Here is a 12787-nt window from a genome sequence, read left to right as displayed (position 1 = left end):
GGCAAAATTTACATATGGATGAAAAGTAAAATTGGAAATAAAAAATAAATCATGCCAAAAAGCAGTTCAAGGCAGAACCACACTGAAACAAACATTTGCTTATGGTCTTCATGTACTATAGATAATATATCAGAATTTCTTTTTTTTTTTTTTTAATCAACCATTAGACTTTTTTTTTTGCACTCCTAAAATTCTACTTTGTCTTGTATACAGATTCCAATAAGAACACTGCACAATTAGCACAAGGGGTCCACAGAAAATTGTCCTTGCTTGCCAGCGATCCTGCCCACAACACAAAAAAAAGAGAAAAAAAAAAGGAAAAAAAAAAACTAAGGAAAGGGTCTGCCGCGTGGTACTGTGCCAGTTCCATCTGCTTTTGCCAGCTTGAAAAGTAGGAAACCGAAATTCCCTTCCAGGAGCGTGTGTCTCTCTTTCCTTGATGAACTGTCCCTTGTGTTTGTACAAAAAAATTCAGTCTCTCTTTATTATTATTATTTTTTTTGTTAAACACAAGCATCCTTCTTCCCATTCACATGCCATCTCCGTTCTGTCTCCATTGCTGTGAGTTGGTTGTTTTTGGGTTGTTTTTGTTTTGTTTTGTTTTTTAAACCTTCCTCCCCCCAACATCCACTAAGACCTGCCTCCAAGTTCTTGCATAGTTGAAGTATATATGCCGTACTTAGCTTTCTGAGTGTGAATTTCTGACTGTGACAAGAGTATGAGTTGTAACCATGTTAACAAATAACCAGAGTGGTTCTAGAAACCATTTTTATAAAGTCTACCTATGTTAAGAATTTAATATCGGTGTACATTTATATTAACAGAATATTTACAGTTTGTTTTCTTTGTTTTTTGTTTTTTTTTCTTTCTTTTTTGTTTAAAACAAGAAGTCAAAAAAAATTCCTCTTAAATTTCTGCATAATATAATAAGGCAAAAAACAAACAGTTTTGTACATTATTATTATTATTATTATTATTTTAATATATATCTGTAACTTCGGTTCCAAAGTACCAAGGTAAGTGATCAGTTGGCCTCAGAAGGGAACCTCACAGTGGACTGTAAAACTACAGTATATCCATAAATAATACTTTTAAGAAACCCTGGGTATTTTTTTCTTAAGGATCTGAGGCCTTTAAAATGCAAATTTAACTAAAAACAAAAGCAAAATTTCTCCTTTTTTTAAGTGAATAAAGAGCACAAAATTAAAAAAAATACAAATCCATTAAAAATGTTTCTCACATTTGGGAAAAAATGTACAAACTTGATATTTTTAACTCATTTTTTTTTAGCACAGAAACAAAAAACAAAAACAAAAATCAATACCTATATATTAAATTCCCATTCTCAGCAACCTTCTTGTTGGAAAGTCTGCATCCCCGACCCCGTTATTTCTGGAAATGTGCTTAACTTCTACAAATCTTACATTAAAAAAAAAAAGTTTACAGCAGTGCATTTTGTAAAAGGTTTGTTTTTTGTTTCTTTTTCTGTTTGTGTTTGTTGTTTTTTTTTGTTGTTTGTTTGATATATACAGGTAAGTTTAAAATTCAATGTTGGGGACTATCGTGCCTCTACTTCTTTGGGGTTCCTAGAGGGGGAATAGTCCCTGGACTCTGAGTTTGTGAGTGGAGTAGTCCTGCGTGGGGAGGCAGGTCTGGTGCTGCTCGCTGGGACGAGGGGTGGTGGGGCGCTCAGCGCTGCGGTTGGTGGGTTTCTGTTGAGAATCCCGTTGTGCATGGCAGTGGATGGACTCAGTCTGGGGTAATGCATCCCGCTTAAATGAGGCATGAAGGATGGCACGTGTGCCAGGTGACTTTCGATGGGGGACGAGTGCAAGTGGTGCATTCTGGCACGCTCAAGTTCTTCTCGTAAGTGCAAGCGCTCTCGTTCCTCCACTTGCCGCAAGCGCTCCTGCTCTCGGCGGGCTTCAAGAAGGTTCTCGTGGTTATAGTCGTGTGGCTCCCTGTCTCTATAGGAACGCTCATGGTCATAAAATCCAGAGGTGGTAGGGAACCTATGGATGGGATCTGTCCGGAGCTGGAAGTCCATTCGACGGTGCAGGTCTAAACTCCGGTAGGCATCTCGCAATGGGTCCCTCATTGGGTCCCAAGAAAATCCTGGGTGTGGCAGCCTCTCTCTTCCTGACAAAGGATTCATGCCTATGAGTGGGGTCATCATTCTGCTGCGGTCGAGAACATTCATGTTGTTCATCTGGTGCACACTGCCCATGGAAATGGGCATAGAGGCAGCCATTGAGTGAGGCAATGATAATCCATGCAAAGTGGGTGGTGGGGGATGCTCCACTGATCGAGAGTGCTGTGAAGGCTCAGACCCTACCACCAGCACATCACTGTCTTCCTTCCTCTCCTCTTTGACTTTGATGTCATTCTTAATCTTCTGGAGGTCGCTGGGAAGCTCTGTCTTTCTCTCCATGTCCTTGCCCATTAGGTTGGTAAGCTTCAAGCTCTCACTTAGTGCAGGTTTGCTGTATGGGGATACAGACTGAATTACTGGCTTTGTGTTGTCCTCAGAGGGTCTCTTATCATGGCTTGGAGTTTCCTTCACTGGGGAACGGCTCTCTTTGATCTTGTGTTCTGCTATGGGTGGCTCTCTCAGCCGGTCAGGGTGCTCTCGCTCAGGTTCTTTGGATCTCTCCCTTTCACCAAGGCTGACCTGCCTGATAGGATCACTGGAGGTTTGGCTGTTGCTGCGGATGAGATTGCTTATCTGATGTGTCACTGGAGCCGATGCCGGTGAGGATCTGTTTGAATGTCTGTTTTTGTCCAGGAGGTCTCTGTAAAAAAAGAGAGAATAGACATCCTTGGTTTTGTGTGCACAAGCATAAAAGTGCTGTTGGACAAGGACAGTACTGTGTCTAGCTATGTAATTCCAGGTTGCTCAGAGAAGGATCTGAAAAGCTCTGCCAGCATCAGCTAGAGCTGAGATGCTGCAGTAAGAGATACATGCTGCCTTCCTTTACATACTATGTGGGAAAAATGTTGGATGTCCACACATTTGGGACTAAACTGGAGATGCATTTGAAAGAACAGTATATTCACCTTAGGAGAATGGCCACTTCACTAAGAAATATAAGGAAACAAGAATTCTAGATGGCTTTAAAAAAAGGTAAATGCTTATTGAATGTTTATGTACACATTCTGCTGCCAGACAATGATTTTCTTGGCTGTAGCAACCTTAACTCAGGTTCCTTTCCTCAAATAAGCATCCAGACATGCAAAACAGAAGCCTACAGAAATGAATGCAAGTCCTTCACAAGACAGATTTTTGACAGGAAGCAGCCATAAAATGATGCTTATTTTCCTATGGAGCTACAGGAGAGTTTTTGCTGCTGGCAGGTAAGCTAGGTGCTTAAGGAAAAAAATCCTTGAATAGGCCATGAAACGGAGTGATCAGCCTCTTTCTAGAGGACTTACTATGAGCAACAAGGGGTTAGCATGGGAATGGGGTTTCACTCCTCTATCTTTGAGCAAGCCAATTAGTCACAGTTACTCCCACCTCTTTAAGAGAGGAATAAATAATGTTCACCTTTTAAAAGCACTTTGCTCCGAATGAGAGACACTCTAAATGCAAAGTATGATGGTGTGATGGAGAGACCTGCATTATGCAGCTCAGAAGCTCACTGATGCCTACATTTTATGCTGCTTTTGCTTTCAAGAGCTGTAAGACCGAAGTGCTGAAAGCTGGAGGTGTTCTGGGGAGTTCTGTGAGTATTTATCCCTTATGATTACATTTGCTAACCCAGTTTTCTTCCTCTGTGGTAGTCCTGATTGCTGGTCAAGGATGTGGTTTATGAAAATCATGTCCAAACAGGGATGCTGGGAACAGCTTAAGCTGAATTAATAGAAATGTAATAGAGATGTTAACCTCTGTGTGAGCACTCTTGAGAGTAAAGTAATCTTGGTTTGCAAATGAATTACACTGAAGCCAAGAAGGGAGCTTCCACCTGAATGACTATCCATGAAAGGGTGTCAGACAATCCAACATTTAAAGCAAGATGATTTTCAGCCTATTGCTTCCATATAATCTTATTCACAGACACTGCCTGAAGAACTCATTAAAAGCACTCCAGGAAAACTATGAACCCCCTATCACTAGTCAAATACACACATCTAAGGCTTACAGGCTGTTTCTGCCTACAAAGAAGTAGCCTCCTGGAGACAACTGGGCTTTGAAATATAAAGGGCTTTACAGCTTCAAAATCATATAACTGGCAGCTAATGAAGTAACTATAGCCCAGGTGATACCAGCCTGTCAGCGTTAATAAGGGTTTGTCTACAATGCAATTTTTAAAAATCAGTTTTGCTAATGGATTCATGCACAGTGCTCCAGATGCAGGCATTTGCATTTTTATCTCATTAATGTCCAGCTAACATTTGAATTCATCAGCATATCTACATTAATGAGAACTATGACTGTCTCCAAAGGACCCATCACCATGTACCACAATCATTTCAGAATATACAGCAGGCTTAAAGCAGTTGCATTGAAAATGACCAAGTAAACCCTGAAAACACAGCAGCACACTCATTTCCTCAGCCTGGTGCTTTTAATTAACCTACTAGCTGGGGCTGGCCTACTGTATTTCCATAGAGGACAAATCCTAAAAGGCAAAGAGGACTTTTTGTGTTGCTAGTACTTGCACATATCTGAAGGAGAGGCCCATCACCTGCTTCAAAGACAAGCAACGTTTTGCTCTAAAGATGGTTTTCATATTAAATTAGAAAAAATATTAAATTAGAAAAAATATTACATATAAAATAACATTAAATTAGAAAAAAGAGGCCCAGAAGACAGTCCTCAGAAGCACACGCTGCTTACCTCTCTTTGTCTCTCTCGTCTTTGCTCAGAGGAAGATCCCTCTTCTCAGGCTCCCGCTCCCGCTCTCTGTCTCTGTCATGGTTGGTCACGGAGGAGCTGCGCTCGGAATCCGTGGGCTTGGGCCACTGTGGAGGTGTTGGGAAGGATGGGGGGGTCCGATGGAGTCTGTTCCATGGCTCATGTGGATTGCTGAAATTCTGCAGGTTTGGGCCATCCTTGTGAGTAAAAATGTTGTTGTGAGCTAGAATAACAGCAGGGAGAGGGAGAGTTAAAACCGATTCAAACCAAATTATGACATATGCATTTTGCACAACACTAATCACAACCAGAACTGTCCTTTCAAGACTTTGTGATATGGAGTTAATGGTGAGGGGGAGCTACTAGCAGGTGGACACAGGTACCTCCTCCCAACACTGGGTGCAAGATCCACCAGCTCTTTTACGGCTATTGACAGAGGAAGCTTTAGCTACACATCTGAGTAACTCAGACATGACTGAAAATGGCCAGCCCCTCTTCTCCCCCCACCCCAGCAACAGTTCCAGCATAAAAGCAACACTCTTCCTCAGCTCCCCTCACTGGCAGAAACTTTGACTTCTGGTTAGTTACAAGCAATCAGCTGTCTGCAGCTGAGGATTCAGAGACTTTTTTTGTTAAAGAAACCAGACTATTTGGTGGCGCGCGTGTGTGTGTAGAAAAATGGGGCTTGGCTATAGGCTTTTTAGAATAGTCACTTGATCTTCCTCCATCAATCTTCGACTGATTCCTGTTGCACCACAAGATGCAAAACCATGCTCTCTTATATGTGGCTCTCAAGCATGTCTCGCCTACAGGTAACATGTTTTTGAAGTAAAATAGTTTTATATAAGTAATTTAAGCTTCAGACAATGGCTACAGAGGGAGTCTACACACTGAATTAGGAGAAATATCAATAGCTGTTCCAGTGCACATCTTCGCTGTTGAAGGGTGTTACTTTAGATGTCCATAGGGATCCAGAGCTCAGTGGGGTCTTGCAGCTCTAGCCCTCTAGGAGCACACAAGGTACCAACCTTCAGCAGTGAGGAGACACAGAGCACAGCTAGTGATGTCTGTGACATGCAGAAAAGCTCCCACCGCAGAGACCTGGAAATCTTAGGTGCAGTGTTTTCAGATAGGAGAATGGAGGTTAGGAATTAAACTTATTTAAAAACTACCACCAGCTGCTGTAAATATTAGCATGTGGCTTTTCTGGAAGGGATGTTTGTCTGCAGTAACCCAGCCAGTACTTACTCAGAGCATGACTGCCTAATCCTCCAAAGGCATTGCTGCCTAAGTTCCCAAGGCCGCTGAAGGTGCTTGACCTGCTAAATGGATCTGGAAAGGCAAACAGGGATTTAGCAGGCATTTAGCCAAGAATGTTGGAGAATGAAACGCACCCCTCCCCTTCTTAATGGTCTGAATCCAAGTAGGATTAGGCCAGACTTTAAGCTGATCCTTCTCATTGCAAGGTTCTTTGCACAGAAAATTCCCATCATGTTAAAATGGAGAAGGGATTCAGTGCTCACTCTGCAAACAGGTGCTGCAAATAAACTTCTGTATGCCAGTCAGAGGGGAGCTAGAAATTAAGGTCTAATAGCAGAAATTAGGTGGCTGCTGCTGAGCTGTAACTCTCCTTCCTTATCAGTACTAACAGCAGAAGCATTGCAATTGCCTCGAAGGAAGAACCTCCTTGGTCAGCATACTGAGGGGATGCACTGTTTCACTCTTCTTTCTGTATACAACCTTCTACCCTTCTTTTTATAGTGCACAGAGACAGTCCTAAGCTAACTGCTACAGGCATCCTTACACCAACTAACTCAGGCCTGTTTATGCCAAAATCCTCTCCCATAATAGCTTCTTTGATCCCAGTGATGGTGGAAGTGACAGACAGGATAGTCTTAGGAGCTTCTATGACAACGGGTAGAGGTTTGTATGCTTTGAGACCAAATTGGAATTGTACCTTTCACAGTAAAGCATCTGACTATTTCAGTGCTGGCACTTGTCTATATAAAAGGTACTGTTTTTTTTCTTTTTCATTAAAAGTACCCCTCACCAGAAGAGGTTCCCCCGAGTGGATAACCTGACTCAGGTTTCTGCACGCTGGTGATGGCTGTGGGTTAAATTGTACCAGTGCACTTGTTTTCTTCCCTACTGGTCATCTCTAAACAACTCCTCCTTCTGCCCACTGGCTTTTTGACTGTTCCTTTAAAGTCTTTAACCTGCCATGTTACAGGAGGTGTGCTGCTCTCCTCTTCCTCGTGGATATCCTTATGTTTAAAATGTCAAGGCAAAAAGCACAAATAGCTTGGATCTTCAGGCAAACAGCTATTTACTTATTTACTCTCCTTGCCCTTCCCCATTGATATTAAGTAGTTGAGTGACTCTGTAGAGATACAGTTGATTTTGACAGAATGTTCGGGAATTGATGTAAATCTGGGTATTTGCAACAGAAAAAAAAGCCTACTAGGTCATGTGGCATGCCACATTTACTGATTGGATGAGTGTTACTAAAACATTAATCAACCGAGCTTGAACTTTAATTGGCAATGAGCTGCTTGTGAGCTTTTAAAATGAGGAAATTTGAGAAAATCAGGCTCTACTTACTGCCAATTAGGAAACTGAAAGGCTGGCAAAATGTGCAGAATTTGCCAGGAACTGTTCACTGAACTTTACTCAAGAATCTAGCCAAGAATTTCTCTAGGTGGGAGACAGTACTGGAGGAGCCCATTTTAATCTGTGGCTTGCTTGAGGTACCTTTGCATATTTGTCCCCTGGTTCCTTGGGCACATTCAGCAGCACTAAAGGGCTCTAGAGGTCACATTTCAGCTCTTCTGCAGTGTCCTAATGGTGACAGACTTGCCTACTCTGCAATGACCTCTTCTCTGGCAGAAGAGGGTCTGCTAATCCTGCCCCTCTCCTTTGGTACGAGCAGAGGCTGGTGTGGGCAGGAGGACTTCTGGCTAGCTTCTGGCTCCTGAGGCAGTTTAAACCTCTCCCTCCCCTGGTGCTACAAGTGCCTCAAGGCAGGATCACACAGGAGAAGCAGAAATGGGTCAGAGGTGTGAAGGTGAAGACAGGGTTTACTTACACTTACCTGCCAAATGGTTAGTAGGCAGGAAACTGCTGTGATGAGGTGAAGGACCAAAAGGGGTGGTGGCTGGATGTGTTGCACCTGTGAGAACAAGGTCGCTTTTTAGTTCAGTGGCAAGTGACTGCTTGCATACACAGAGGTCCCAGACATCGTGTTCAAGAGCCGGACATGTAGGCTCAGGCCAGATTTCGGAGTGCCCTTCAAAGGAATCTGTGGGCATTAGGAAGCAGGAGGAGACCTTGGCTCTGAGCACTCCTGCTCACCTGTAGTTATAAGGAAGTGAATCTCTTTGTCTGGAATTTTCAGTCATTATTTTGTGTTTACATTAAATAGGGTCAGCCCAGGTTATAGGCCCAGACAGAGGGTGTTCGGAAGTGACTGATTAGAGTCTATATGAAACACTGGTTAATGACAGGCATGCAGGGAACATCAATCATGCCTCCCACGAGAGCTCCATCTATGCTCTCCCATCTGTCCCTGCATCCACAGGCTCCCCCTGTGGTATTTTTCACCTTTCCTAGACACTGCTCATGGCCATGGTGCCACGCTTCCTTGTGGAAAAGGAGCACCATGGCTGAGCATGCTGGATGACATTACACTGAGGCAAGGGGCAAGAATGGGCTGAAACAAGCTAGTTTGCCCTGTATTTCAAGATGGACCAGGCTCATGCAGAAAATTTTGTTCTCATTTTAGAGCAGAAAATGAGAGATTCACTTCCTTCACAGGCAGATGCACGCAAACCTGAAGGGGCTTATGACTGCAGTGTCAAAAGCACTGGTGTCATCTGCCACTGGGATATGTGGTTTTTGGAGGAACATTAACTCCCACATATCCTGCAAATGACAGTGAGTTTGGACAGTCTCACGGGCCTGGCTTTCGCCCCCTAAAATGAGTACAGATGATTTTCAGGATGCACTTAAAAGTCAACTTTGGAATATTTATGTTTCATATGCGCATGACACAATGTTTCTTGACTCCACTACTGCACTGACAACACCAGCCCTCTCCAGCTGTTTAGACCATGAACGTCCATTTGGTGCCTCCTCCCTACCAGTACTTCCACTACTGCCAACAAAGCAGAACTAGTAACTATTGTGACTTTCTGATGCTGCCTGGATGCAAACACAATTTTGGCTCCTTTGCAGAAAGCAAGACCTGCCATACCTGGTGCTTTAACTGCCTCATTTTGATAGAAACTAGTAATTCCACACAATGACAGAAGCAGCACTTTACCGAGGACGTGTTAAGTCACGTGCAAAATAGACCAACACCTAAAGAAAGCTTCTCAGTGCTCCTGCCTCGTGTATTTTCTTGGTAAAAGGTTAACTTCCCTTAATCCTGGAAAAAGTAACAGGTTGACTAGCAAACATCACTAAACATACTGGGCATGAACATGGGCTCTTCACTAACAGCTCACTTACCAAGTCATTGCCTTCTCAAGTGATATCTTTCTATTATAGGAAAAAGTATTATGATCCTTCTCCTCCCACTAGGTCATCTTCACCACAAAGATTTCTTCCTCATCTGTGGCCCATACAAATGATTTCCACCAGTGGCAGACCTACTCTGGTTAAGTCCCTGCTCCTCATCCCCAAACCACATCAAATGCACATTTCCAACATAGATCTTAAGTGCTGGAAACACTCTGGAAGGTGACAGCAAAAGTGGGGGAAAATGGAGGGAAGAAATAAGTATGCACAGGAGAAACTGCATCCCAAACAAAGCCTAAGGAGCATTTTACAGGGGTGCTTGTCAGTCCCTGATCTGGTCTTCCTTGTGACAGAGCCTAACAACAGATGGTCACTTTAAAACACACTCATGTCCAGAACACAAGCAAACTATAAAACTGAAGAAGGAGACAGCACTGCACATCCCTCACCAGCTTGGGCACCACAAACCTAAGCAGCCAGAAAATGAGTTGAGGAAACTTAAGGGAGACCACAGCAACGAGACCTGGAGTTATCTATAAACATTCTGACTGCTCCAATGCTTCAAGACGGATGGAGACTGTCATCTTTCTAATCCTTTAAGACTTCAGAAGGTGTATAATGGATGGGAGATTTCTTCAAAGGAGACGGCTTACAAACTCAACTACACGGGCTGATAATAAAAAATCCTCAGGAGAAAGCCAGGAGCAGCACTGCAGGCTGTCAGGTAGTTATTAAATATAACGTCTGCCAGGCAGCTGAACATCCGTCCTGAAGACGGGTGGCCCTAAGATAACTCATGTCTCCTGCAGTAACCAGGCAATGCAGCAGAACCAATGATTCACATCAACCACACGCTTGTTCGATAAGGTGAAAAGAATGCCTCGGATATTGCAGAGTAAAAGATTTATTCATCTCTATATTACTGCTGCAATGTTTGTTCACTTTGATAGCACTCTTTACCTAGATTTACTGTGTGATGGCTGTTGTGATTAATATACTCACGGACAAGTTGCTGTAAGGTTGTTTATCTCTAGTGATAGTTTTCTATTAATTTGCCTTCTCTAATGTATCTATTCCATACTAGTTCCCCTCTTGCTTTTATGAACGAGGAAGCAAGCCATGCCATGCTTGCATCTTTAAGAGAAAAAGCTAAAGATACCACTGGAGTGCTGCTTTTCTGTCTGTAGGGTAAACTCTGCCCAGTATGGCCTTCAGTAGCAAAACTGTACTTGAAACACAATTTTTGTAATGACAAGACGGGACAGACTGGAGTCAGTGATAAGGAAACAGCTGCCATAGGAAAACAGTCAAAGACTTGTAGATCAGCTGTGCTTTCACATCCAAGCAGATGGAATAAGTATCTTGGCCCTGTACTATCAAAGTACTTTTACAGACTCCAAAATACAGGGTGGCATCCTACAATGTACAGCTGCTATCAGCACTGATTACATTTAGTGGATGCTTACAAATTTCCATCCACAGATAAGGGTGGAAAGACAAACTGAACCACCAGTGGAGCTCCTGAAGGCTACTCCGTGCATCTGCAACAGGAATTCAGCTCTTGTGGAGGCTTCAGCTTGACTATCACCTGTTGCTTTTCTGTCATGTTTGGGACAAAATTCATAACAGTTCTAACCTCATTCATTTCAACAGGGTTGAACCAAGGATGAACATGTCCATATCTGCACTGAGTTAGAATGAGAGCACAATATGGCATTATAAAACAGTTAGGAAAGATAATTACATTAGTTGCCAATTAGCTACATACAGAAGAGAGACTTTGGCATCTAAAACCTAGAAGTCTAGGGAGAAAGTGAAGGCCTGGGAAGAGAACAAAACCACCATTTGGTAGATGGAAATAGTACCAGTGACCTCCAAAAGCAGAATGTCAGTTGCAGTCTCCTGTGGTTAGAGCCATCAAGAACAGTGAAGTGAAGCTTACTCCACTTTGGTAATTACATTAATTGCAATTAATTATCCAACACATTGGAAAGCAATTGATCAATGTAAACGGTATTTAATGATTTTTTAATATTTTTTTTTTAAATTCACTACGCCATTTTAAGTCTTAAGGATTGCTGGACTTCCTAAACACAGGGAAAATTTATTTAAAAACCAAACACTTCATAAATACACCTTCTGTGATATTTTCAATGACGTTATTTAAGTCTTCCTTCTACAAAAAACCCTTGTTTTCAGAAAACAAACAGAAACTTGGTGAGTGGAGGAGATGAAAAGAACAACATGGCAAATATAAAACCAAGGAGACTGGGGCTACTTCCAGTCCTGGGCAATGGAAACATTTTCAAGTGCTTTGTCAAAATTGCTTTTAAAAATCACTCTATAGCCTATTAATCAGGCACATGAGAACCAGCTGCAGAGACACGAATGTAAGAGCCAACTGCTGCAGCTCCGTGATGTGCAGAGGATCCTGGAATGGAGGCAGCCCAGCCCAGCTGCTCTGGGAGCCCCAGGAGCCCCAGTCACAACAGTTCCCAGTGCCTCCACACTCCTAAGAACCATTCTGTCTGCTTCAATTTTTGAGGCACACGTAGCTGTCGAGACATTACATATACTGAATGGTTGGGGCACTTTGCAATAAATTACAATCTTCCCTTACCTGTGGTAGAAAACAGAGGCCTGGCAAGATCCTGTGGATAATGGAAGCCTGGAAAAACTCCAGGGGCAGGAGGTCTGCTGAACAGGTCAAGTTTACCACCTATCTCTAGCTTGTGGGGATCCAGCTGCATTTGCTGTCAAATGATATAAAAACAATCTCATTATACACTTCTTTTTTTTTATGGAAGAAAAGGAGAGAGAGTTCATGCTCAGCCCTGCTTAGCCCTGCCAGAGAGTGTTGGCAAGAGTGACAGCAGCATCTCTGGTCACGTACCGCAGTCATGCTCTGACAGCATCTGAAAGGCCATTTCGCTCCACAGCTTCTCAGCTGCCTGCCTCATCCACATGGATAAGGTCTGAAGTGAGCTCTCAGCCCCTCAGCACAGACAGTGGAGCATGCAACATGATACAGTGAGTAGGCTGCACCCCAGGATCAGTCAGTGCTCTCAGCCTGACAAACAATATTCTGCAGGCAGAAAGCTGCCGACAGAAGTCTTGAGAGCTGGGTGATGGACTTGTCTGTTTTGCTTCCTTAGTTTGGAAAGAGATAGATGTGCCTAGACTATGCCCTTCCTGCAGCTAGTACAGCTGAGCACTCAGACAAGGGGTGAAGGATAAAGAAAAATATGAGGTGCCTCCAAAAGCCATTTTTATCCTTCCCCAATAGAAGTGAGAATGGTCCAAACTGCATCTAAGTCATGTAAGTCTCTCAATAGCTTAAGGATGATATATTTGCTTATAAAAAATTAATGGACATACACCACTTCTAGAGGCACTAATTATACTGCACCTACT

At 42.9% G+C, this 12787-nt stretch overlaps 1 protein-coding gene across 1 annotated transcript in view; it reads right to left on the bottom strand.

Annotated features, from left to right (window-relative positions):
* Positions 1–1279: 1279 nt before the first annotated feature.
* FBRSL1 (fibrosin-like 1) overlaps positions 1280–12787 on the bottom strand; it is a 386476-nt gene continuing 374968 nt past the window's right edge. The window contains exons 14-18 of the mRNA XM_009997643.1: positions 11994–12126; positions 7947–8024; positions 6104–6187; positions 4838–5078; positions 1280–2792 (exon numbers count right to left, since the gene is read on the bottom strand). Coding sequence (XP_009995945.1) covers positions 1559–2792; positions 4838–5078; positions 6104–6187; positions 7947–8024; positions 11994–12126 — 1770 coding nt within the window. The 3' untranslated portion in view covers positions 1280–1558. The remainder of the gene's footprint in view (positions 2793–4837; positions 5079–6103; positions 6188–7946; positions 8025–11993; positions 12127–12787) is intronic.

The sequence above is a fragment of the Chaetura pelagica genome, unplaced genomic scaffold (assembly GCF_000747805.2).
Source record: "Chaetura pelagica isolate M959 unplaced genomic scaffold, ChaPel_1.0 scaffold45, whole genome shotgun sequence".
Classification (NCBI taxonomy): Eukaryota; Metazoa; Chordata; class Aves; order Apodiformes; family Apodidae; genus Chaetura; species Chaetura pelagica.
This window is presented reverse-complemented; position numbering and strand designations above follow the sequence as displayed.